Below are 25,566 nucleotides of genomic sequence, written 5' to 3'. Positions count from 1 at the left end.
AGTTCTTTTAAAAGAAGCGCCTGAGTAGTATACAGTGAAGCGGCTGTATGGTATACTGTTGTATACCGGCCCACTTCCAGCACTGGGTATATATGGGTCTAAATGTCCAAATGTATATAGTATATGTAGTGTAATGTACAGCAAATAGAAAATTTGTCATTTGTATATTCATAAGCTATGATTTATATTTTTCTGTGCATAGCTAGCTTCTATTGCTGTGCAAAAAATACAGGTATAGCCAAAGGCTCTTATATTTCTTCCCTACAGTGAGCGAAATTTGTATAAGCTACACCTGTATTGTATTTTACTGCACAGCAATACAAAAGAATGATTACTAAAATTGTAATCTACTGTATATTATTATATCAGCAATCTATTTTAAATAAATTACTTGGAGCTTGGACAGTGTTGAAAGCATCAGGCATCAGTACATCTGGACTGCAGCCCTGCCAGCCAGGAGAAGGTAAGAGTTGTTATTTTTATTTTACACTCCACCTTAACACAAATGCTGACACATACTTATTTATATATTGCTTGTTTTAGACCACCAGAGTATGGGTTGGGGGGGGGGGATGTCTGAAACTTTGCCTAGGCCGCCTAGAGACCTTGCACCGGCCCTGTTAGGTGCCATTGGTGACCTATATAACAAGTATTTTTCCTGTGACAGAAACTCTGTCTGATTACACAGACTCTCTATGTGATGTATAAGTTCTGTTGCAGGTGAGTCCTCTGATGGGCGTCCTTCTCTTTTTGGAGCTTTACACTACGTGACCAAATTAGTGTCTCCATGTAACCTGGGGAGATCTTCCCATTGTGTCTATAGAGATGTCTCTTCAGTCATTGCTTCTGTCTTTCATAGCACAGATTGCGTCTTTTATTTTTTAATTTCCGGGTATCGGCTGGGAAAAGAAGAGATTTCGGAAACAGATTAGTGAAAGCTTGTCAATCAAATTCTTTACAGTCACAGTGCATAGTGTGTAGAAGAGACACTTATACAGAAACTCATTGTTGGGCAGAGCAAAGACACTTGATAAGGGGAACCTATATTTCCACATATCTGCTCGTACACGTCTTTTAGTGTGCACAGTGGTTTTCTCCTTGATGATTGCTTCTATTGGTCTCTCAAAGTTTGCATTGATGTCTATGTTTATGACTGCTCCTACTTCATTATCAGTCTCTGTAGTTCGCTCGTCATAGATGTCCGGTTGTACAGCAGTTGCAGTCATTGCAGTGATCTCTGCATTTATATCTGTTTATACATCACTTTCAGGTTTTGCAGTGTCCTTTTTGTAGGTGTCCATTTGTACAGCAGCTTCAGACTTGGCAGTGGTCTCTTCATGTATGTCTGCTTCTAATGAACCTTCTGTCTCCATATTGATGTCATAGACTTTGTCTGCTTCTACCATCTGCTGGTTGATCTCTTTTTGTTCTCTGCTTCCTCTTCCTCAAATTCTATGAACCTAATAAACATACAAATAGAAATACAGAAATTGTGTAATAAAGTGGCTAGCATGCTGTTATGCTAGCTTAGAGGGAAAAAAAGGTACTTCTTAGCTATCTGATAGTAGATATTGCTGTCAGCTTCACTGGTCTTTAGCATTTTGTTCAAAGTGTACTGCAAACCCTACTTTACCTTCATATCGGGGAGGAAATGAGAAAGAGAGCGGAGTACTGGTCTGTGGATAATAACATTAGATTATAGATTAATTTAATATTATTTGCATAAACATTGTACTCCTTCCAACCATGTGTTGTTAAAACAGTGTTAAGCACTATGTACATTACAAAAAGCATATCGCCTGCAATATGATTTAGCATAAGATTAACCAATATTTATGCCTCATGTCTCAATGTTATTAGATTCTAGTGTATTGATATGCAACATTCTCACTATTGTTTCAGCCCGGAAAGTTATTTTAGACTCACTGAAGAATGAGACAACCTTGTCCCCCTGTAGAAGATAGTTCTTACATTATTTCGTTTTGATAATGGGACCACCCCCACCCTAGTAGGCCTCATTGTTGGCCTTCGCTGGTGTTTATTTTTTAATATTTTTGCTATAATAGACAAGGGTCTTAGCGACTCCTGTTTATTATGCTGGAACACTGAGAATGCAAAGGTGGCATTTCATGGGTCCTAATCACATTCATTACAGCAGCACCCACAGCTAAGGCTGATCAGAGGGTGCCCCTAGCTTTTCAGCATGGGACTGGTAGCTTCTGGGAAGGGAGGCATGCTATTTTTTTGCCTTTGCCTTCCCCATAGAGGTACAAGCCTTTTGCTGACTAGCCGAAATAAAAGTGCTCAGAGCTGTCCCTGGTACCTATTGAATTGAAATGATCTTCATAGAATTTGTCTCATTCCACATATGTCCATAAAACTTAGCATGTATCGTCTTACCCCAAACACATCAAACAGCTGAAGGAATTAACTTGCTTTGTCATAGTTGTATAACTTAATGCATAATGTTACTTTGCAAATACAACATAAAATAATTTTTCCATGAAAGAAAAGCAGAACTTTATCATTGGTAGTTTGGTCTATTGCAAAAACTCCTGTCGAAACGTGAAATTCAGTTTGAGTAAACTTAAGCTGCATTTTTAGGACAATGGGATAATTAATGTCTATAAGAATGTGAGGACAGTTTTAGGAAACTACTCTCTTTATAATCATCTAGAATCCATTTACAAACAAAAATTGTTCCATAATTTGTATATGCAAAAACAATCCCACAAATACCTCTTTGTGCATAGATGAAGCTAGGAACCAGCTATTTTCCACTCGAGTAAAATTGTTCCACAATAGTGCTGAGCACTGTTGACATCTGTCAGGTAATAGCAGCTTTTAATATAATGTAAAACAATTGAGCTACTTTTTCCTTGTTAATATCAGCGTGACATCATTGCACATATTTGTTGAAATGCAAATATAGAAATTTTATAAAATATTACATACCAAAACAAATAAATTGCTCATTACAGCTCTGCATTAGGAAATATAATGACTGGACAGGCTCCTCAAAATATGAGACCTAAGGAAATTTTGAACGAGCAATAAGTCCCCTTAGTTACTTTTTGAGTAATTAGTTCAACCCACAAACTATACTCCTAATTTTATTCTGCAGCGTATAATGTTTGGCAGTAAATGCTCATGCAGCTAAAGCTCTGAAGCTTTTTGTGTAAATGAACCGGAAGAGGTTGAAAAGACATGAAATCAATAACCATCTCATTTTCAATTGTAAGCTATGTAAGTAGAGGATTTTGAGCAAAAGGAATTAAGGGGTGTATAGGGGGGAGAGGAAAGGGAGAAAAGTAACGGAATAGAGTGCTGAGGTTTGTTTAGGGGATGTGTGGGTGGAGAAGATATGTGCTGTGAATAGGTTGTTACAGTAGGTAATGTGCTGGAGTAGTAGTGTTAAAATAGCAAGATGTGGGGTAGGGAGAATTCCAGTGTGAAGATGGTGGATTTATTAGAAATAGGATGTATTTAGTATAGGATAGGGTGGGAAATAGTTATAAGTAGGTGAGAGTTACAGAGACAGTATTTGGATATGTAGTTATTTGGGTTAAGTGAGGGGTGTTACAGGAATAATAAAGAGTAAATCAATGGAAGAATGTATCAGTTAAACAGTACATATAGCATGCCTCTTGTTTGCTTCAGAGGTATGCTCTTGTATCAGTAGCTGATGGGGAGTGCTGGCACTATACTGCCATTTGGAGGTTCCTGGGGTACCTTTTGGTGTTTGTGAATAAGCATCAGAATGTTCAAATGCAAAAAGATTATTGTGGGGCTTTGAATCCTCGATTGATTATTCACATGTGTATGTGATATATGTGGACCTTTCATTCCTTTTGGACATCCATGTCAAATGAGAGGGCTGTGTTCCAAAGAAAGCCAAGTCTCATTTGGGGAGTAGGACCAATGAAAAGTGTTTATCAAGTCACATGATTCCCCAAGGACGAGGACATGGATCCAAGCTTCGTTTTTCCACAAGAGAGAGAGAGATGGGCGGAAGTTAGGGTTTGAGAGGATTATAAATATCCAGCAGTATCTTTTAAACATCAGCCTTGATAAAGACTTTAAGCTATAAGTCGAAACACGTTGGCTTTTGTACCTTATCCTAGGAGTAAAAGACGATCTATGGGATCATGGGACCTGTTTATTTGTCTCTACATGCTGTTTGCATAGAAATGTCTGGTGCAAGTTCATTTATACAGTTTATGCTATTTGTATTGTTTTATTCGATTTTATTAAAGAGATAATGCACTAGATTTTGTTCATCACTGTCTTTATAGGCCCTGCTGGTTTGGAGACCTACCCATTGAAATGGAAACTTTGAAGTCTTGAAACATTCTGGACTCTTCTAAGCATATACCCTGGTGGGTTCAAGTGCTGAAAGTCACAGGTGAAGTTTTAAATTATCATTATTCTTTAAGGTGCAAAGGACCAGATTCACATAGATTTGAACCTTTCATCCCTGATTGATATCTATCTACTACACTATCGATATGTGTATTGTTAGTCTGTTTTCTAGATGAGGTAATATGAACCACTCCCCAGAATAGACGAATTTTCCTTGTTGCCAACATCTTGCAATAGAGAATTACATTCATTTCTCTGTGTCATTAAGTGATGTATGTATTACTGGGAACCTACCTCAAACCTATAAACCCTGTAACAGTCTGTTCCTTTAAATTCCAACCATTATAGTCATATAGCATTGCAATCTGAGGAGTCTTTGTTCACATCCATGGTATAGTTGTGGATTGCTATATGCCAGTCTTTTAGAAATGGGGGCAGAGGTTTTTCAGCAATCCTAGATCACAGCATTTGTGGATTTGCTAAAAAATGTCTCAAAAGGGACTTCTAGTATTTAGTGATGGGTATTTTGTACAAATTTATAAGCCAAAAACCCTGTTCAGCTGGAACCTCGCAATTCAAATAATGTTTGTAATTCTGGACAACTCCTTCCAGAAGAACTTTTTTTTTTTGGGCACTCCCACTTAATATGTATATAATTCCCTAATGCACAACCAACATTCACCAGAGGTCACAGAGTACATTTTATTTAGTAAGCTTGGGTGTCTGTACCAGCCTGCTGTATACATGTATTGGATCTCTACCACTGGAGCACTTATTGAACATTTGTGTGTAGTTTAAAAGTCTTTCGTCCATTTCCCTTTGCTAATTTCTCTACTCAAGCCCCATGGCATTTTAAAGAGAGGTAATGTGCGACATAAGTTTTCTACAATTAGTTTAAAAGTGAGGAGATTGTGCAGGTAAGAGCATACAGTTAATTTTGCATGTCTTGTGTGTTAAGCAAGAGAAAGCTTATAAACCATATACACAGCGCTGGAGAGTTAATCAGAGTGGTAAACGTTAGTTTGACACAATTGCCAAATGACCAGATTGATAGCCATATGGCATATTCCAGTGACATGATCTATGCCAGCTCATCATCTAATTGCATGACATGATATTTTATCATTCTAATTATTGGTGTCTATTTTACTCTTTCTGCATTTCCTTTGAATTTTCTAGAACTGAACATGCCCACTTCAGCGGAGAAAAGTAATTTTTCCCTCTACAACTTTGTCAAACAGATCCACTCATTAATTTTAGTAGAAAAAAACATTGTCTGTACTCGGCGTACGATAATGACTATTCATATTACCAAATATCTTACACTCTGTTATTATAGGGGAGAATTATATACTTATTTGTGATTGTTACTGGGCCATATGTTTATGTAAGCTTGTGTAACAAAAGGAGGCATTTAGCTGGCAATATGCAGAGAAAGCAGGGAAGTAGAGTAAAACTTTTGTGCAGTAATGCACCTAGATTGAATGTAAAGACCTATGTATGAAAAGCAATAGTTAAAATTTGGTTTAACTTACATGACTTGAAATCCTTCCTCTCAGCAAACAGACAGGGTGTGTCTGTTTGAATTACAGAGCCAGTGATGGGCGTTTCCTTTTAAAGAGAAGGTAGGTGTGTCACCTGTCCATCAAGCTAAGGCTGGGGGAGGAGTATCAGGTATAAAAGCTTGTTTATATCATTTGTGCACGGAGATCAATGCTGGGTAAGCTGGCTGGTCTTGAGAGAGCTGAGCTATGTCTAGCTAGCGTTTAGGGTCTCCAAGTATTGCTGTGAAATCTGTACGGTGTCAAAACATTTACCATCCTGACAATAAAACTACATAAAAAGGAAGAAGTTGTTCGCGTGTGCTTCAGCAGTAGCGGGCTCTTGCCACACTTGATTATCCGATACTAGCAATGATAACTAGTTTATGCATTATATATAGTCAAGTCTAAGTAAAAATTAGCAATACAGTGACTAATATGTGATAAAGTGCAAAAACACTGAAAACCTGAGAAACACATTTTATTCATTAAATGTCATATTTTTAACATGATCATTTTAGATCATTTATGTTATTCCATATTTTCTTGCTCCATTTCTGGCCCCTTAGTGGGTGTGGTTGATGAAGAGGGTGCTGATGCTGCGTTCTCAAAGCACTTGCAGCTTGGGCAGTCATGGTAGAAAGGACTACGCTGATGTAAAGATTGAGCCATAGAAATGACAGATGCAGCAGCCATCATATTCATTGAAAACCAGGGGTTACAAGCAGACAGCAAGCTAGCCAAATTGGCCTGCACGTTACTAAAATCTGGATTCATATTAGGAAATGCTGGCATGGGTGGTATCATATGAGACGGAGAAGCAGAAGAAGTGGTCGTGGTAAAGTCTAATCCGTGACTGGCATTCTGGCCCATTGCAAAGTATTCTGATGGCGTTGTTGTTGTTGATGATGAAGCAGTGCAGCTACCACTGATGCGTGGTGTTGGCTTAAATGGTCGACGTCTTTTTCGCTTTTCAGGAACAGACTTTGGTGCATTGCCTCTTGAGGTCATAATCTCTCCTCTGTTCTCAAAAGGACATTTCTGTTGATTTGTATCCTCTCCTTTCAAGTCAAGTTCTGATGAAGATATAGCTGAACGAGCTATCCTTATACCCACTCTTCTTTTCATTTGTCTTAATAAGTCAGGATAACCTCTCCGAAAATTTGGGTTTTGGTACAGCTGTATCTGGAACACAAGGACACAATTTTAAGATAGATTTTTCAAATATATTTCAATCTCATAATAAATGTGAAATCAGAATATAATGAACAATGCCGGTTACTATAATCACTATATATGTTCTATATTTGCTCTTGGTTATACGATGGTCGCAGCATGAATGTACTTGAAGATTAACAATTTGCAGAAATGGGAGTGACCTTACAGTAACCTGCAGAGATCTTCCTACAATATATCTTTTGATATACATGATGTTTTGCTTGTGAGTATGGTAACTAACCCATGATCAGAACATGTTGGTAAAATCCACATATAGATAGAATAGGGGGTATATTTATTAAGTGGCGGTTCCGAAAAACCACTGATTCTTGGCAGTTTGACGTTATATTTTAAAACAGCAATTTTATTAAAGACAAAGCCCATTGGGTTTTGTCTTTACAAAAATTGCCATTTTAAAAAGATATGGTTTTTCAGAACTGCCGCTTGATAAATATACCCCTAGGTATGTTTATAAATAAAGGGGAATTACTCTGTGACATTTTTTCTCTAGCTGTTACAATATTTCAATTGGAATCTAACTCTACCCTGTGCTGACTTGTCAAGAGTGCCTCAGTGACTACCAGAGACATCTCTTTTCTGATGAGGCATCTATTTGGGGCTACATTGTCAGCCATTACCCTCCACTAGATACTGTAATGTGGGGATCAATTCACACTTAGGCAGATATGTACTTTTTTAATAATGGGACTATATTACCTCCCATGTTAGAAGAGTGCCTCAGTGCTACCCTGATGATGCCATATCACTCTTTCTGTACTGTTGACTTAAGAGCTGTTACGTCATGGTCTCATCCACTTTTCTAGAGAAATACTGGTGCAAAAAAACTACAGCCTGGGACTGAAAGTGCTAGTCGCTTCCTGATTGATTGAGCTGTCTTTCTCCATGATGCTAACCCAATGGAAACTTACCCCCTTACTCTGTTTACTACAGATATATCAGATATTGAATATTTTTAATAAATAAAATGATTGCAGTAAATTAAGTAAATAAGCATAATAAAATAACTTACCTTATTAAATTCTACAGCAGTTTCCTCTTCAGCTAGGAATTCAGCGAGTGAGGCGGATCTTTGAAATTCACGTCGAACTTTGATGAATCCATAAATATTCAGTTGCCGTATAAAACTTTTCATACAATCAGTTTCGAAAATTCTGAAAGGACCTCTTCTCTCTAGAACTTCAGTTTTAAACAGTTCCTTATGAACCATAACACAGATACCATCGTCTTCCCACCGAATAGAATTAAAATGATCACTTTCTACAATCTTCCACAGTTTACTTGGAAAATTAAGGGATAAAATATCTCCCAGGACTGAGTCCTCATTTAAAAGAAACCGTGGCTTTTTCACAAATGGCTCATCAGCCAGAACTTGTGGTGTCTTTTCTTCCATTTCAGACTCGATATTTGGGATTTCATCAACTGCCTGATCATCTACTTGAGATACTGAAGGCATTATGGATTGCTGAGAAACCTCTTTTGAGTTTGTCATCATTTTTTGATCTCCAATACATGCTGATTCTTCTGCAGAAGGATCCATCTCTAATCTTGAATACGGAGAACCCTGATCATGTGCAGTCATCAGACATAACTCTCATACATCTATAGCATTAAGATGCTGGGAGATCAATGAGGAATTCTAGAACACCTCAGTTAGTATCATACAAACATATTACATCACAAAGGACCTCAGTTGCCAGGAGGTTACTGGCCTTTCAGTTATGTTTCCTTAAAGGCAAAGACTACTATTATTGTACCTCTCTGTATGCAATAATACACATGCAACATCTATTTCCATGTCATCAATAAAACTTAAAATATATAGTTATTCACCATCTATTTAACTTAAACCAATCTGCCATTAATGTAAAATAATAAACATAAGTTCTCAAGGCTTCATCTAACCTGAAATTCTACTGTTTTTAAATTGTATTTGATCAAAGAGGAATCATTTTTTAAACCAGAGTTTTAACCTTCTTGGGCTGTGACCCAGGGTCAGTGACAGTCAAATTCCTCTGGGTCCCCAGTGTAAAAAATGTTGGTGGAAAATCACTATATATATATATATATATATATATATATATATATATATATATATATATATATATATATGTATATATACATACATATATACATCCTGTGGTCAGCATTATCATGGAGTGAGATTGCTGTCACTCATTCACAGATTTGTGTGTTTACTGGCATACACAGATGATAGCCCCCACAGCCATCCCTCTTAGTCCTGATTTATGGATGGTAATTTATATAAGTGTGTATGTAAGTTAGGAGCTACATACTAGAGCCTGATTTGTGGATGTACTGAGATTTGGCTGAACAGAACCTCATATTGAGGATTTAGTATTTACTAGTGCATAACTGAAGTTTGAGCATCAGTACTCTCCCTTATTAACTGAGGATTTGTAAAACCAGCTGGTTACTTCTGCAATAAGACCTTATCTAATTGAAGACCTTTCATTTTTACCCCAGCTGGACTAATTTTGGTTCCTTAATTTTCTCTGAGCAATTATAACATCTGTGTCTATCTGTATATGCTGATTTGAGCACTGGCTGCACGTTTAAAATACTATGTATTGTTGGCAATCCATTTGCATGAAGTTTTTACGTTATTAATAAATACATTCGATATGCTTTATTATTATATTAAAGTAAACTAGTTTTTATTTTTATTTTGCTATGGGAACATATTCTAATTTTATGTATATACCCCATGCAGCTTTGTTCTGGCACTCTCTGTGCATTCAGTTTACACTACTGAGCAGTTTACCGGAAAATATTTTATTAGTTAAGTCTTGTTGCCTTTATGTATCCTTGAATTGTTGTTAAAAGTCAGCTTAGACCTTGTAAGGGAATGTAATGGCAAACTTTGCTCACTGATAACCAAATTAAGCAGAGGCTTCTCTACCATTTAAATGTATTTCAAATATATTATTTTGTAGTTTTTTATGAAGTTATTCTACTGTCCCTTTCTAAGACACAGAGACCCTAAACTACGATAAAGGTAAACTAAGAAAATGTACTACTACTGTATGTGTGTATTCCAGTGAACACACAAATCCGTGAATTAGCAGCTCCACCATTTTGAGAGTGACAGCAATCTCACTCCATGATAGTGCTGAATCTGCAGCTAACCACAGAATGTGATGGCACACCATGTCTGTATTGCACAAGGCACACGTCCATTAAGGTTTCTGCCTTAATCGTCATGAATTCATCTTTTTGCAGTTTGAGTTGAAAAGTTTCAAGCACTTTCTTACATTGTAGACTGTGTATAAGGAAACTTAATATAATGACTAGACAGGCTGCTCAAAATATGAGACCTAAGGAAATTTCGACTAAGCAATAAGTCCCCTTAGTTACTTTTTGAGTAATTAGTTCAACCGACAAACTATACTCCTAATTTTATTCTGCAGCGTATAATGTTTGGCAGTAAATTCTCATGTAGCTAAAGCTCTGAAGCTGTTTGTGTGACAGGGAAATAGCATTTCCACTTGAATGTATTTTGTCATTGTTAGAAATACAGATAACTATGAGCACAGTGATTTGGCAAAGTTCATGTTTCGGCCAATATCAGTGTTTTATATCCAGTAAAACAGTTTGTGAATTGGGTCTTGGGATAAACGTTGTAAATGAACCGGAAGAGGTTGAAAAGGCATGAACTCAATAACCATCTCATTTTCAATTGTAAGTTATGTAAGTAGAAGATTTTGAGCAAAAGGTATTAAGGGATGTATAGGGGGGAGAGGAAAGGGGGAACCGTTACGGAATAGAGTGCTGAGGTTTGTTTGGGGGATATGTGGGTGGAGAAGATATGTGCTGTGAATAGGTTGTTACAGTAGGTAATGTGCTGTAGTAGTGTTAAAATAGCAAGATATGGGGTAGGGAGAATTCCAGTGTGAAGATGGTGGATTTATTAGAAATAGGATGTATTTAGTATAGGATAGGGTGGGAAATAGTTATAAGTAGGTGAGAGTTACAGAGACAGTATTTGGATATGTAGTTATTTGGGTTAAGTGAGGGGTGTTACAGGAATAATAAAGAGTAAATCAATGGAAGAATGTATCAGTGAAACAGTACATATAGCATGCCTGTCACTCACCAGACTGTGAGTGCTTCTTCCCGTGTGTTTAGGAACTGTGGCCGTCCACCATCCTGAGGGTCTGCGCATGCGCAGCCCTTTCAAACCTCTAGTACCTGTTCCTTTTAGTTAATTGGCTGATCAGGCAACAGTCCCTATTTAAAGCACCTGAGTTCCATACCTCGTGGCCTGATCTTGGAGTCTCATTCCCCATGAGCCTCTGAAGGTGTTCCTGTGTTTCCTCGTGTATTCAGCGCTGCTGATTCCTGTGGTTTCCAGACCACTTCAACTCTCCTGTGGTTTCCAGATCACTTCAACCCTCATGTGTTTCATCGTGACTGTTTAGCTGATTCCTATCCGCTGCCTCCGTGCACTACAGTCTTCAGCTCACTTCAACCCACCTGTTTCATCGTGACTGTTTAGCTGATTCCTATCCGCTGTCTCCGTGCACTACAGTCTTCAGCTCACTTCAACCCACCTGTGTTTCATCGTGACTGTTTAGCTGATTCCTATCCACGGCCTCCGTGCACTACAGTCTTCAGCTCACTTCAACCCTCCTGTGTTTCATCGTGACGGTTTAGCTGATTCCTATCCGCTGCCTCCGTGCACTACAGTCTTCAGCTCACTTCAACCCACCTGTGTTTCATCGTGACTGTTTAGCTGATTCCTATCCGCTGCCTCCGTGCACTACAGTCTTCAGCTCACTTCAACCCTCCTGTGTTTCATCGTGACTGTTTAGCTGATTCCTATCCACTGCCTCCGTGCACTACAGTCTTCAGCTCACTTCAACCCTCCTGTGTTTCATCGTGACTGTTTAGCTGATTCCTATCCGCTGCCTCCGTGCAATACAGTCTTCAGCTCACTTCAACCCTCCTGTGTTTCATCGTGACTGTTTAGCTGATTCTTATCCGCTGCCTCCGTGCACTACAGTCTTCAGCTCACCTCAACTCTCCCGTGTTTCCTCGAGACTGCAACAGCTGATTCCTATCCGCTGCTCTCCGTGCTCAACTGTTCCATCTCAGCTCTACTCTCCCGTGTTTCATCGTGACTGCACCTGCTGATTTCTACCCGCTACCTCCGTGTACCTGCAGAGTCCTGCTGGCTGCTATTCCTCAGTTCTACTTGTCTGCAGCAGCTGATCCGCTCTCCGTGCTTCTCAGTGTTCCTGCCGGTGTCTACTCGCCAGTCTGCATCGGATCTACGCCTCGCTGCTTTCATCTCGGCTAGACCATCGCTACTCTTCAGGGTCCTCCAGGAGTCCAGTTCTACATACTACTGCTTCCTGAGTATTTGTTGCTTTCCCTGCTGGTCTACCTACCTGTGCGCTGCACCTACTTGATTACCGCTTCACCCTCCAGGGACTTCGCATCTTGCCGGCCTCCAACCGTTCAGGTATCTCTGCACTCCTGTCTGACAGCCTGCTCCTGAACCACGGTATGCATACTTCTCATTGACTGTGCTGGTGTATTGCATATCTTGCTGGACTGAGTTGTTCTCCTCTAGAGTTTACTATCCGCTGAGACTATTGCCATCATTGACTGTGTTATCTTTTGCCCGGATAGTTTCTGTGACTTTGTATTATTGCAGTGCTGTTCAGTCATTACTATATTGTGCATGTCATTGTGGATCAAGTTCAAGGTGCCCGTGTATCCTCTGTATTGCAGCCTCTCCCCGTGCTCCTCCTCACATATATATTCAGTGGTACAACTTGCTAGAGGCAGACCACTGATCCCTGTTTCCTGTGTCACCTGTTCCAGTATCCTCTCACATAGCAGTGGTACAACTTGCTAACGCAGACCACTGACTCCCTGGATACCTCCACTTGGATTCCATTCCTTCACCCAGACAGCGGTACAACTTGCTAAACGCAGACCGCTGACTCTCATCACCTCCTCGTTGCTGTTGGACATTCCTCCTCACCATAGCAGTGGTACAACTTGCTACCGCAGACCACTGACTACCCTCACGTTCCTTTGTCCATTCAGTTCCTCGTGTACTTCTACATATATATTACCAGTGCTGCTAGTCATAGACTTTCACGAGCATCTCTATCATCTGCTGTCTCCTGTTCCGTGATCACCCCGCTACCAGAGTGCCATATTACCATCTAGACTGCTCTGGTAAGCTCATCATCTGGTGATCCCTGGGTAAAGACTCCTAGTGCCCGTGACAGTAAGATCAGGCCATGACAGACCCAGATTCGGAACCTACAGCTAAAGAGATGCTGCGGCATCTGGTTACCCGTATTGAGCAACAGGAAGTTCGCCAACGGCATTTACTGCGGTGTTACCAGGCGTTAGCCTCCCAAAGAACGTCTGTGCAAGATGCCACAACTACTGTTGATGCTCCTGTGCCTTCCTCCGTTTCCCCAGTGCCATCCCCGGTGTTTACGGCTTCCACGCTTCACCTGCCTGCTCCATCAAAGTATGATGGAGACCCCAAAACATGTAGGGGTTTTCTTACTCAATGCTCAGTTCATTTTGAGCTCCAACCTCAAAATTTTTCTACCCATCGTTCCAGAGTGGCCTATCTTATTTCATTGTTTTCGGGACAAGCTCTCGCATGGGCTTCCCCTCTGTGGGAAAGAAACGATCCATTGTTACAGGATAGTGCCAAATTTATTTCCACGTTCCGAAGTGTATTCGATGAACCAGGTCGTGTAATTTCCGCTGCATCCAGCATTCTCCGTCTTCGCCAAGGATCTCGCACTGTGGCTCAGTACGTCATTCGATTTCGGATACTAGCCTCTGAACTTCAGTGGAACGCTGAGGCACTGATCGCCGCCTTCTGGCAGGGGCTTTCCGATAAAATTAAAAACGCACTGACCTCACAAGAAGTACCCTCCTCTTTGGATGATTTGATTTTCCTTTGCCTTCGTGTAGATATGAGGTTTCGTGAGAATGATTCCGAAAAAGTAACTTCGGTTAAAACACCTCTTCTCTCAAATCCTCAATTTCACCCAGCTTCATCTCCGGTGATACCCATGGAGATAGGTCGCTCCAAATTAACTTTAGAGGAGAGGGACCGAAGAATAAAGAATAGACTTTGTATCTATTGTGCTGATTCCACGCATATGCTCAATTCTTGTCCCAGGAAATGCCGGGCTCTAACTAATACTGGGGAGATAAGGTTAGGGTTCCTGGAGTCCTCTCCATCTTCTACGAAATTAAAAGTCTGCGCTTTTGATGTTACGATTTCCTTTGCTACCAAATCCTTTGAGTCTCAAGCACTGATTGATTCTGGAGCAGCAGGAAATTTCATTTCTAAATCCCTAGTGAATCAATGGTCCCTACCAGTGATTACTTTGAAAACACCGATTACTGTGACTGCTATAGATGGATCACGTCTCATCAATGGTCTCATCACCCAGAGTACGTCTCCAGTAACGCTTCAGATTGGTGTGCTACACCATGAAGAGATTTCGTTTTTAATTCTTCCTGTTACGACAAGTCCGATTGTCTTAGGCCTTCCATGGCTTCAATGTCATTCTCCCCAGATTGACTGGCGCACTTCTCAAGTTACGTCTTGGGCAGCTGAATGTCATCATCGTTGTCTCTCTCAAGTGGTTTCATTCAAAAGACAGCATTCGTCGATTCCACCAGGTCCTCCTCCACAGGATCCTTCATCTACGGATCTGTGCGATAAGGTTCAGTCTGAACGCCTTCCTCCTCATCGGGCGTTCGTGACGTCCTTGGACGTTGAAGATTGATCTCAGGAGTCATCTTTAAAAAGTCAAGTGCTGGTGGTTTACGGCCACCATCCGTCTTTTCCGGAATTTCCTGCCCTCCCTCCCACCCAAGTTCCTGCTGTAGAGACTGTTTGTCAGACCTTCAAAAATATTTGGTCTCAGGTCAAAACCTGTTTAAAGAAGACATCTGCCAAATATAAGTCTTTCGCAGATAAGAAGAGGCGGGCTATTCCACCACTGAAAATTGGAGATCGTGTCTGGTTATCTACCAAAAATATTCGTTTGAAGGTCCCATCTATGAAATTCGCTCCCCGTTTTATTGGTCCATATAGGATCATTCAAGTGATAAATCCAGTTTGTTTCAAACTTCTACTTCCTAAGAACCTTCGTATTTCCAACGCCTTCCATGTGTCCTTGCTCAAACCTCTCATCATCAAACGTTTCTCGGCTCCTCCTTCAGCACCTCAGCCAGTTCAAGTTCATCAGGAGGAAGATTTCGAGATTACTCATATATTGGACGCAAAAATTTCACGAGGAGTTCTTCATTTCCTCGTTCATTGGAATGGCTTTGGTCCTGAGGAGCGTTCATGGATCAAAGCTGAAGATCTCAACGCTCCAGCTCTTCTTAAGAAGTTTTATTCCAAAAATCCGGACAAGCCCGGTTCCAGGTGTTCTGTGCCCACCTTTAAAAGGGGGGGTACTGTCACTCACCAGACTGTGAGTGCTTCTTCCCGTGTGTTTAGGAACCGTGGCCGTCCACCATCCTGAGGGTCTGCGCATGCGCAGCCCTTTCAAACCTTCAGTACCTGTTCCTTTTAGTTAATTGGCTGATCAGGCAACAGTCCCTATTTAAAGCACCTGAGTTCCATACCTCGTGGCCTGATCTTGGAGTCTCATTCCCCATGAGCCTCTGAAGGTGTTCCTGTGTTTCCTCGTGTATTCAGCGCTGCTGATTCCTGTGGTTTCCAGACCACTTCAACTCTCCTGTGGTTTCCAGATCACTTCAACCCTCCTGTGTTTCATCGTGACTGTTTAGCTGATTCCTATCCGCTGCCTCCGTGCACTACAGTCTTCAGCTCACTTCAACCCACCTGTGTTTCATCGTGACTGTTTAGCTGATTCCTATCCGCGGCCTCCGTGCACTACAGTCTTCAGCTCACTTCAACCCTCCTGTGTTTCATCGTGACGGTTTAGCTGATTCCTATCCGCTGCCTCCGTGCACTACAGTCTTCAGCTCACTTCAACCCACCTGTGTTTCATCGTGACTGTTTAGCTGATTCCTATCCGCTGCCTCCGTGCACTACAGTCTTCAGCTCACTTCAACCCTCCTGTGTTTCATCGTGACTGTTTAGCTGATTCCTATCCACTGCCTCCGTGCACTACAGTCTTCAGCTCACTTCAACCCTCCTGTGTTTCATCGTGACTGTTTAGCTGATTCCTATCCGCTGCCTCCGTGCACTACAGTCTTCAGCTCACTTCAACCCTCCTGTGTTTCATCGTGACTGTTTAGCTGATTCTTATCCGCTGCCTCCGTGCACTACAGTCTTCAGCTCACCTCAACTCTCCCGTGTTTCCTCGAGACTGCACCTGCTGATTTCTACCCGCTACCTCCGTGTACCTGCAGAGTCCTGCTGGCTGCTATTCCTCAGTTCTACTTGTCTGCAGCAGCTGATCCGCTCTCCGTGCTTCTCAGTGTTCCTGCCGGTGTCTACTCGCCAGTCTGCATCGGATCTACGCCTCGCTGCTTTCATCTCGGCTAGACCATCGCTACTCTTCAGGGTCCTCCAGGAGTCCAGTTCTACATACTACTGCTTCCTGAGTATTTGTTGCTTTCCCTGCTGGTCTACCTACCTGTGCGCTGCACCTACTTGATTACCGCTTCACCCTCCAGGGACTTCGCATCCTGCCGGCCTCCAACCGTTCAGGTATCTCTGCACTCCTGTCTGACAGCCTGCTCCTGAACCACGGTATGCATACTTCTCATTGACTGTGCTGGTGTATTGCATATCTTGCTGGACTGAGTTGTTCTCCTCTGGAGTTTACTATCCGCTGAGACTATTGCCATCATTGACTGTGTTATCTTTTGCCCGGATAGTTTCTGTGACTTTGTATTATTGCAGTGCTGTTCAGTCATTACTATATTGTGCATGTCATTGTGGATCAAGTTCAAGGTGCCCGTGTATCCTCTGTATTGCAGCCTCTCCCCGTGCTCCTCCTCACATATATATTCAGTAGTACAACTTGCTAGAGGCAGACCACTGATCCCTGTTTCCTGTGTCACCTGTTCCAGTATCCTCTCACATAGCAGTGGTACAACTTGCTAACGCAGACCACTGACTCCCCGGATACCTCCACTTGGATTCCATTCCTTCACCCAGACAGCGGTACAACTTGCTAAACGCAGACCGTTGACTCTCATCACCTCCTCGTTGCTGTTGGACATTCCTCCTCACCATAGCAGTGGTACAACTTGCTACCGCAGACCACTGACTACCCTCACGTTCCTTTGTCCATTCAGTTCCTTGTGTACTTCTACATATATATTACCAGTGCTGCTAGTCATAGACTTTCAAGAGCATCTCTATCATCTGCTGTCTCCTGTTCCGTGATCACCCCGCTACCAGAGTGCCATATTACCATCTAGACTGCTCTGGTAAGCTCATCATCTGGTGATCCCTGGGTAAAGGCTCCTAGTGCCCGTGACAATGCCTCTTGTTTGCTTCAGAGGTATGCTCTTGTATCAGTAGCTGATGGGGAGTGCTGGCACTATACTGCCATTTGGAAGTTCCTGGGGTACCTTTTGGTGTTTGTGAATAAGCATCAGAATGTTCAAATGCAAAAAGATTATTGAGGGGGTTTTGATTCCTCGATTGATTATTCACATATGTATGTGATATATGTGGACCTTTCATTCCTTTTGGACATCCATGTCAAATGAGAGGGCTGTGTTCCAAAGGAAGCCAAGTCTCATTTGGGGAGTAGGACCAATGAAAAGTGTTTATCAAGTCACATGATTCCCCAAGGACGAGAACATGGATCCAATCTTAGTTTTTGCACGAGAGAGAGAGAGATGGGCGGAAGTTAGGGTTTGAGAGGATTATAAATATCCGGCATTATCTTTTAAACATCAGCCTTGATAAAGACTTTAAGCTATAAATCGAAACATGTTGGCTTTTGTACCTTATCCTAGCATCGCAGAGTTGGAGTAATAGACGATCTATGGGATCATGAGACCTGTTTATTTGTCTCTACATGCTGTTTACATAGAAATGTCTGGTACAAGTCCATTTATACAGTTTATGCTATTTGTATTGTTTTATTTGATTTTATTAAAGAGATAATGCACTAGATTTTGTCCATCACTGTCTTTATATGTCCTGCTGGTTTGGAGATGTTGCCATTACATGAAAACCTACCCATTGAAATGAAAACTTTGAAGTCTTGAAACATTCTGGACTCTTGTAAGCATATACACTGGTGGGCTGAAGTGTTGAAAGTCACAGGTGACGTTTTAAATTATCATTATTCTTTAAGGTGCAAAGGACCAGATTCACATAGATTTGAACCTTTCATCCCTGATTGATATCTATCTACTACACTATCGATATGTGTATTGTGAGTCTGTTTTTTAGATGAATTAATGTGAACCACTCCTCAGAATAGACAAATTTTCATTCGTGCCAACATCTTGCAATAGAGAAGGCCATTCATTTCTCTGTGTCATTAAGTGATGTATGTATTACTGGGAACCTACCTCAAACCTATAAACCCTGTAACAGTCTGTTACTTTAAATTCCAACCATTATAGCCATGTGGCATTGGAATCTGAGGAGTCTTTGTTCACAAAAGTAGTTATATCATCCATGGTATAGTTGTGGAATCGTATATACCAGTCTTTTAGAAATGGGGGCAGAGGTTTTACAGCAATCCTAGATCACAGCATTTGTGGCTTTGCTAAAATGTCTCAAAAGGGACTTCTAGTATTTAGTGATGGGTATTTTGTACAAATTTATAAGCCAAAATCCCTGTTCAGCTGGAACCTTGTGTCACGGGCACTAGGAGTCTTTACCCAGGGATCACCAGGTGATGGGCTTACCAGAGCAGTATAGATGGTAATATGGTACTCTGGTAGCGGGGTGATCACGGAACAGGAGACAGCAGATGATAGAGATGCTCGTGAAAGTCTATGACTAGCAGCACTGGTAATATATATGTAGAAGTACACGAGAAACTGAATGGACAAAGGAACGTGAGGGTAGTCAGTGGTCTGCGGTAGCAAGTTGTACCACTGCTATAGTGAGGAGGAATGTCCAACAGCAACGAGGAGGTGATGAGAGTCAGTGGTCTGCGTTTAGCAAGTTGTACCGCTGTCTGGGTGAAGGAATGGAATCCAAGTGGAGGTATCCGGGGAGTCAGTGGTCTGCGTTAGCAAGTTGTACCACTGCTATGTGAGAGGATACTGGAACAGGTGACACAGGAAACAGGGATCAGTGGTCTGCCTCTAGCAAGTTGTACCACTGAATATATATGTGAGGAGGAGCACGGGGAGAGACTGCAATACAGAGGATACACGGGCACCTTGAACTTGATCCACAATGACATGCACAATATAGTAATGACTGAACAACACTGCAATAATACAAAGTCACAGAAACTATCCGGGCAAAAGATAACACAGTCAATGATGGCAATAGTCTCAGCGGATAGTAAACTTCAGAGGAAAACAACTCAGTCCAGCAAGATATGCAATACACCAGCACAGTCAATGAGAAGTATGCATACCGTGGTTCAGGAGCAGGCTGTCAGACAGGAGTGCAGAGATACCTGAACGGTTGGAGGCCGGCAAGATGCGAAGTCCCTGGAGGGTGAAGCGGTAATCAAGTAGGTGCAGCGCACAGGTAGGTAGACCAGCAGGGAAAGCAACAAATACTCAGGAAGCAGTAGTATGTAGAACTGGACTCCTGGAGGACCCTGAAGAGTAGCGATGGTCTAGCCGAGATGAAAGCAGCGAGGCGTAGATCCGATGCAGACTGGCGAGTAGACACCAGCAGGAACACTGAGAAGCACGGAGAGCGGATCGGCTGCTGCAGACACAAGTAGAACTGAGGAGTAGCAGCCAGCAGGACTCTGCAGGTACACGGAGGTAGCGGGTAGAAATCAGCAGGTGCAGTCACGATGAAACACGGGAGCGTAGAGCTGAGCTGGAACAGTTGAGCACGGAGAGCAGCGGATAGGAATCAGCTGTTGCAGTCTCGAGGAAACACAGGAGAGTTGAGGTGAGCTGAAGACTGTAGTGCACGGAGGCAGCGGATAGGAATCAGCTAAACAGTCCCGATGAAACACAGGAGAGTTGAGGTGAGCTGAAGACTGTAGTGCACGGAGGCAGCAGATAGGTATCAGCTAAACAGTCATGATGAAACACAGGAGGGTTGAAGTGAGCTGAAGACTGTAGTGCACGGAGGCAGCGGATAGGAATCAGCTAAACAGTCACGATGAAACACAGGAGGGTTGAAGTGAACTGAAGACTGTAGTGCACGGAGGCAGCGGATAGGAATCAGCTAAACAGTCACGATGAAACACAGGAGGGTTGAAGTGAGCTGAAGACTGTAGTGCACGGAGGCAGCGGATAGGAATCAGCTAAGCAGTCACGATGAAACACAGGAAGGTTGAAGTGATCTGGAAACCACAGGAGAGTTGAAGTGGTCTGGAAACCACAGGAATCAGCAGCGCTGAATACACGAGGAAACACAGGAACACCTTCAGAGGCTCATGGGGAATGAGACTCCAAGATCAGGCAACGAGGTATGAAACTCAGGTGCTTTAAATAGGGAGTGTTGCCTGATCAGCCAATTAACTAAAAGGAACAGGTACTGAAGGTTTGAAAGGGCTGCGCATGCGCAGACCCTCAGGATGGTGGACGGCCACGGTTCCTAAACACACGGGAAGAAGCACTCACAGTCTGGTGAGTGACACCTTGCAATTCAAATAATGTTTGTAATTCTGGACAACACCTTCCAGAAGAACTTTTTTTTTTGGGCACTCCCACTTAATATGTATATAACTCCCTAATGCACAACCAACATTCACCAGAGGTCACGGAGTACATTTTATTTAGTTTAGTTTAGCTTGGGTGTCTGTACCAGCGTGCTGTATACATATATTGGATCTCTACCACTGAAGCACTTATTGAACATTTGTGTGTAGTTGAAAAGTCTTTCGTCCATTTCCCTTTGCTAATTTCTCTACTCAAGCCCCATGTCATTATAAAGAGAGGTAATGTGCGACATAAGTTTTCTACAGTAATTTTAAAAGTGTGCAGGTAAGAGCATACAGTTAATTTTGCATGTCTTGTGGCTTAGGCAAGAGGAAGCTTAAAAACCATATACACAGCGCTGGAGAGTTAATCAGAGTAGTAGACGTTAGTTTGACACAATTGCCAAATGACCAGATCGATAGCCATATGGCATATTCCAGTGACATGATCTATGCCAGCTCATCATCTAATTACATGACATGATATTTTATCATTTTAATTATTGGTATCTATTTTACTCTTTCTACATTCCCTTTGAATTTTCTAGAACTGAACATGCCCAGTTCAGCGAAGAAAAGTAATTTTTCCCTCTACAACTTTGTCAAACAGATCCATTCATTAATTTTAGTATAAAAAAAACATTGTCTGTATTCGGCGTACGATAATGACTATTCATATTACCAAATATCTTACACTCTGTTATTATAGGGGATAATTATATACTTATTTGTGATTGTTACTGGGCCATATGTTAATGTAAGCTTGATGATCCTATACTAGCAATGATAACTAGTTAATGCATTATATATAGTCAAGTCTAAGTAAAAATTAGCAATACAGTGACTAATATGTGATAAAGAGCAAAAACACTGAAAACCTGAGAAACACATTTTATTCATTAAATGTCATATTTTTAACATGATCATTTTAGACCATTTATATTATTCCATATTTTCTTGCTCCATTTCTGGCCCCTTAGTGGGTGTGGTTGATGAAGAGGATGCTGATGCTGCGTTCTCAAAGCACTTGCAGCTTGGGCAGTCATGGTAGAAAGGACTACGCTGATGTAAAGATTGAGCCATAGAAATGACAGAGGCAGCAGCCATCATATTCATTGAAAACCAGGGGTTACAAGCAGACAGCAAGCTAGCCAAATTGGCCTGCACGTTGCTAAAATCTGGATTCATATTAGGAAATGCTGGCATGGGTGGTATCATATGAGACGGAGAAGCAAAAGAAGTGGTCGTAGTAAAGTCTAATCCGTGACTGGCATTCTGGCCCATTGCAAAGTATTCTGATGGCGTTGTTGTTGTTGATGATGAAGCAGTGCAGCTACCACTGATGCGTGGTGTTGGCTTAAATGGTCGACGTCTTTTTCGCTTTTCAGGAACAGACTTTGGTGCGTTGCCTCTTGAGGTCACAATCTCTCCTCTGTTCTCAACAGGACATTTCTGTAGACTTGAATCCTCTCCTTTCAAGTCAAGTTCTGATGAAGATATAGCTGAACGAGCTTTCCTTATACCCACTCTTCTCTTCATTTGTCTTAATAAGTCAGGATAACCTCTCCGAAAATTTGGGTTTTGGTACAGCTGTATCTGTAACACAAGGACACAATTTTAAGATAGTTTTTTCAAATATTCTTCAATCTCATAATAAATGTGAAATCAGAATATAATCAACAATGCCGGTTACTATAATCACTATATATGTTCTATATTTGCTCTTGGTTATACGATGGTCGCAGCATGAATGTACTTGAAGATTAACAATTTGCAGAAATGGGAGTGACCTTACAGTAACCTGCAGAGATCTTCCTACAATATATCTTTTGATATACATGATGTTTTGCTTGTGAGTATGGTAACTAACCCATGATCAGAACATGTTGGTAAAAACCACATATAGATAGAATAGGGGGTATATTTATTAAGTGGCGGTTCCGAAAAACCACTGATTCTTGGCAGTTTGACGTTATATTTTAAAACAGAAATTTTATTATAGACAAAGCCCTTAGTGTTACCCTGAATCTGCCCTATCACTTTTTCTGTACTGTTGACTTAATTGCTGTTACGTCATGGTCTCATCCACTTTTCTAGAGAAATACTGATGCAAAAAACTACAGGCTGATTGATTGAGCTGTCTTTCTCCATGATGCTAGCCCAATGGAAACTTACCCCCTTACTCTGTTTACTACAGATATATCAGATATTGAATATTTTTAATAAATAAAATGATTGCAGTAAATTAAGTAAATAAGCATAATAAAATGACTTACCTTATTAAATTCTGCAGCAGTTTCCTCTTCAGCTAGGAATTCAGCGAGTGAGGCGGATCTTTGAAATTCACGTCGAACTTTGGTGAATCCATAAATATTCAGTTGCCGTATAAAACTTTTCATACAATCAGTTTCGAAAATTCTGAAAGGACCTCTTCTCTCTAGAACTTCAGTTTTAAACAATTCCTTATGAACCATAACACAGATACCATCGTCTTCCCACCGAATAGAATTAAAATGATCACTTTCTACAATCTTCCACAGTTTACTTGGAAAATTAAGGGATAAAATATCTCCCAGGACTGAGTCCTCATTTAAAAGAAACCGTGGCTTTTTCACAAATGGCTCATCAGCCAGAACTTGTGATTCTTTTTCTTCCATTTCAGACTCGATATTTGGGATTTCATCAACTGCCTGATCATCTACTTGAGATACTGAAGGCATTATGGATTGCTGAGAAACCTCTTTTGAGTTTGTCATCATTTTTTGATCTCCAATACATGCTGATTCTTCTGCAGAAGGATCCATCTCTAGTCTTGAATACGGAAAACCCTGATCATGTGCAGTCATCAGACATAGCTCTCATACATCTATAGCATTAAGATGCTGGGAGATCAATGAGGAATTCTAGAACACCCCAGTAAGTATCATTTAAACATATTACATCACAAAGGACCTCAGTTGCTAGGAGGTTACTGGCCTTTCAGTTATGTTTCCTTAAAGGCAAAGACTACTATTATTGTACCTCTCTGTATGCAATAATACACATGCAACATCTATTTCCATGTTATCAATAAAGCTTAAAATATGTAGTTATTCACCATCTATCTTAACTTAAACCAATCTGCCATTAATGTAAAATGATAAACATAAGTTCTCAAGGCTTCATCTAACCTGAAATTCTACTGTTTTTAAATTGTATTTGATCAAAGAGGAATCATTTTTTAAACCAGAGTTTTAACCTTCTTGGGCTGTGACCCAGACTCAGTGACAGCCAAATTCCTCTGGGTCCCCTGTGTAAAATAAGAGCAGCTTTATGTATGTTTAAGTATGTGTACATTTGTAGGTACTATTGTTTTGTTGAAACATTTAGATATGTACTATTGTGCACTGTTTTGTGTTGAGTAAGTGTGTGAGGTCACCAGTGTGAGGTTCGACTGGGAGCCTAACCCCCCTAAAACCTGGCCAGGATCCTACTGGGCCACCCGCGTTGGTTTCATCCCATTCGGTATAGGGGTGTCCGAATGCATAACCGGCAGACAAACAAACAGACCAATGATTTTTATATATAAGACGTTGCATTTTTCTGATACAATTTTACATTATTTGTCCTTACCAAATTAGCAGCTCTTATAAGATATTGCATTGGTTGCATGTGTGCTAACTACTACTATATCACTACTAAAAATATTTTTTTAAGGTCTATTCACCATTTATCTTAACTTAAAACAATCTACTATTAATGAAAAGTGATAAACATAAGTTCTCATGGCTTCGTCTAACCTGAAATTCTACTATTTTTAAATTGTATTTAATCAAAAAGGAATTAAGCTTTAAGCTTCTTTGACTGTGGCCCAGGCTCAATGACATAGCCAAATGCCTCTTGGTCCCCAGTGTAAAAACTTTTAGTGGAAAATCACTATATATATATATATATATATATATATATATATATATTCTTTAGACAAAAAACCTTACGGTTTAACATGTCCAATTAAGGTTCCTTATACACAATTTACATTGTAAGAAAATGATTGAAACTCTTCAACTCAAACTGCAAAAAGCAATGAAATTACGACGATTAAGGCAGAATCCTTACTGGACGTGTTCCTTGCACAATACAGACATGGTTTGCCATCACATCCTGTGGTTTGCTGCAGATTCAGCACTATCATGGAGCGAGATTGCAGTCACTCACAAAATGGTGGAGCTGCTAATTCACAGATTTGTGTGTTCACTGGCATACACAGATGATAGCCCCCACAGCCATCCCTCTTAGTCCTGATTTATGGATGGTAATTTATATAAGTGTGTACTCAAGTTAGGAGCTACATACTAGAGCCTGATTTGTGAATGTACCGAGATTTGGCTGAACAGAAGCTCATATTAAGGATTTAGTATTTACTAGTGCATAACTGAAGTTTGAGCATCAGTACTCTCCCTTATTAACTGAGGATTTGGTAAACCAGCTGGTTACTTCTGTAATAAGACCTTATCCAATTGAGGACCTTTCATTTTTACCACAGCTGATATAATTTTGGTCCCTTAATTTTCTCTGAGCAATTATAACTTCTGTGTCTATCTGTATATGCTGATTTGAGCAGTGGCTGCACG

At 40.9% G+C, this 25,566-nt stretch overlaps 2 protein-coding genes across 2 annotated transcripts; both read right to left on the bottom strand.

Annotated features, from left to right (window-relative positions):
- Positions 1-6,434: 6,434 nt before the first annotated feature.
- LOC142098498 (heat shock transcription factor, Y-linked-like) lies at positions 6,435-8,679 on the bottom strand. The gene is made up of 2 exons (XM_075181340.1): positions 8,152-8,679; positions 6,435-7,088 (listed from the first exon to the last, which is right to left on the bottom strand). Exons 1-2 carry the CDS (start codon positions 8,677-8,679, stop codon positions 6,435-6,437), a joined length of 1,182 nt encoding a protein of 393 aa, XP_075037441.1.
- A 13,219-nt stretch (positions 8,680-21,898) lies between these two features.
- LOC142098497 (heat shock transcription factor, Y-linked-like) lies at positions 21,899-23,760 on the bottom strand. The gene is made up of 2 exons (XM_075181339.1): positions 23,233-23,760; positions 21,899-22,552 (listed from the first exon to the last, which is right to left on the bottom strand). The coding sequence occupies exons 1-2, from the start codon at positions 23,758-23,760 to the stop codon at positions 21,899-21,901; spliced, it is 1,182 nt and encodes a 393-aa protein (XP_075037440.1).
- Between the last annotated feature and the right edge of the window lie 1,806 nt (positions 23,761-25,566).

This window comes from Mixophyes fleayi, chromosome 7 (assembly GCF_038048845.1).
Source record: "Mixophyes fleayi isolate aMixFle1 chromosome 7, aMixFle1.hap1, whole genome shotgun sequence".
Lineage (NCBI taxonomy): Eukaryota > Metazoa > Chordata > Amphibia > Anura > Limnodynastidae > Mixophyes > Mixophyes fleayi.
The sequence above is the reverse complement of the archived record's forward strand: the minus strand, read 5'-3'. Positions and strand labels throughout refer to the sequence as shown.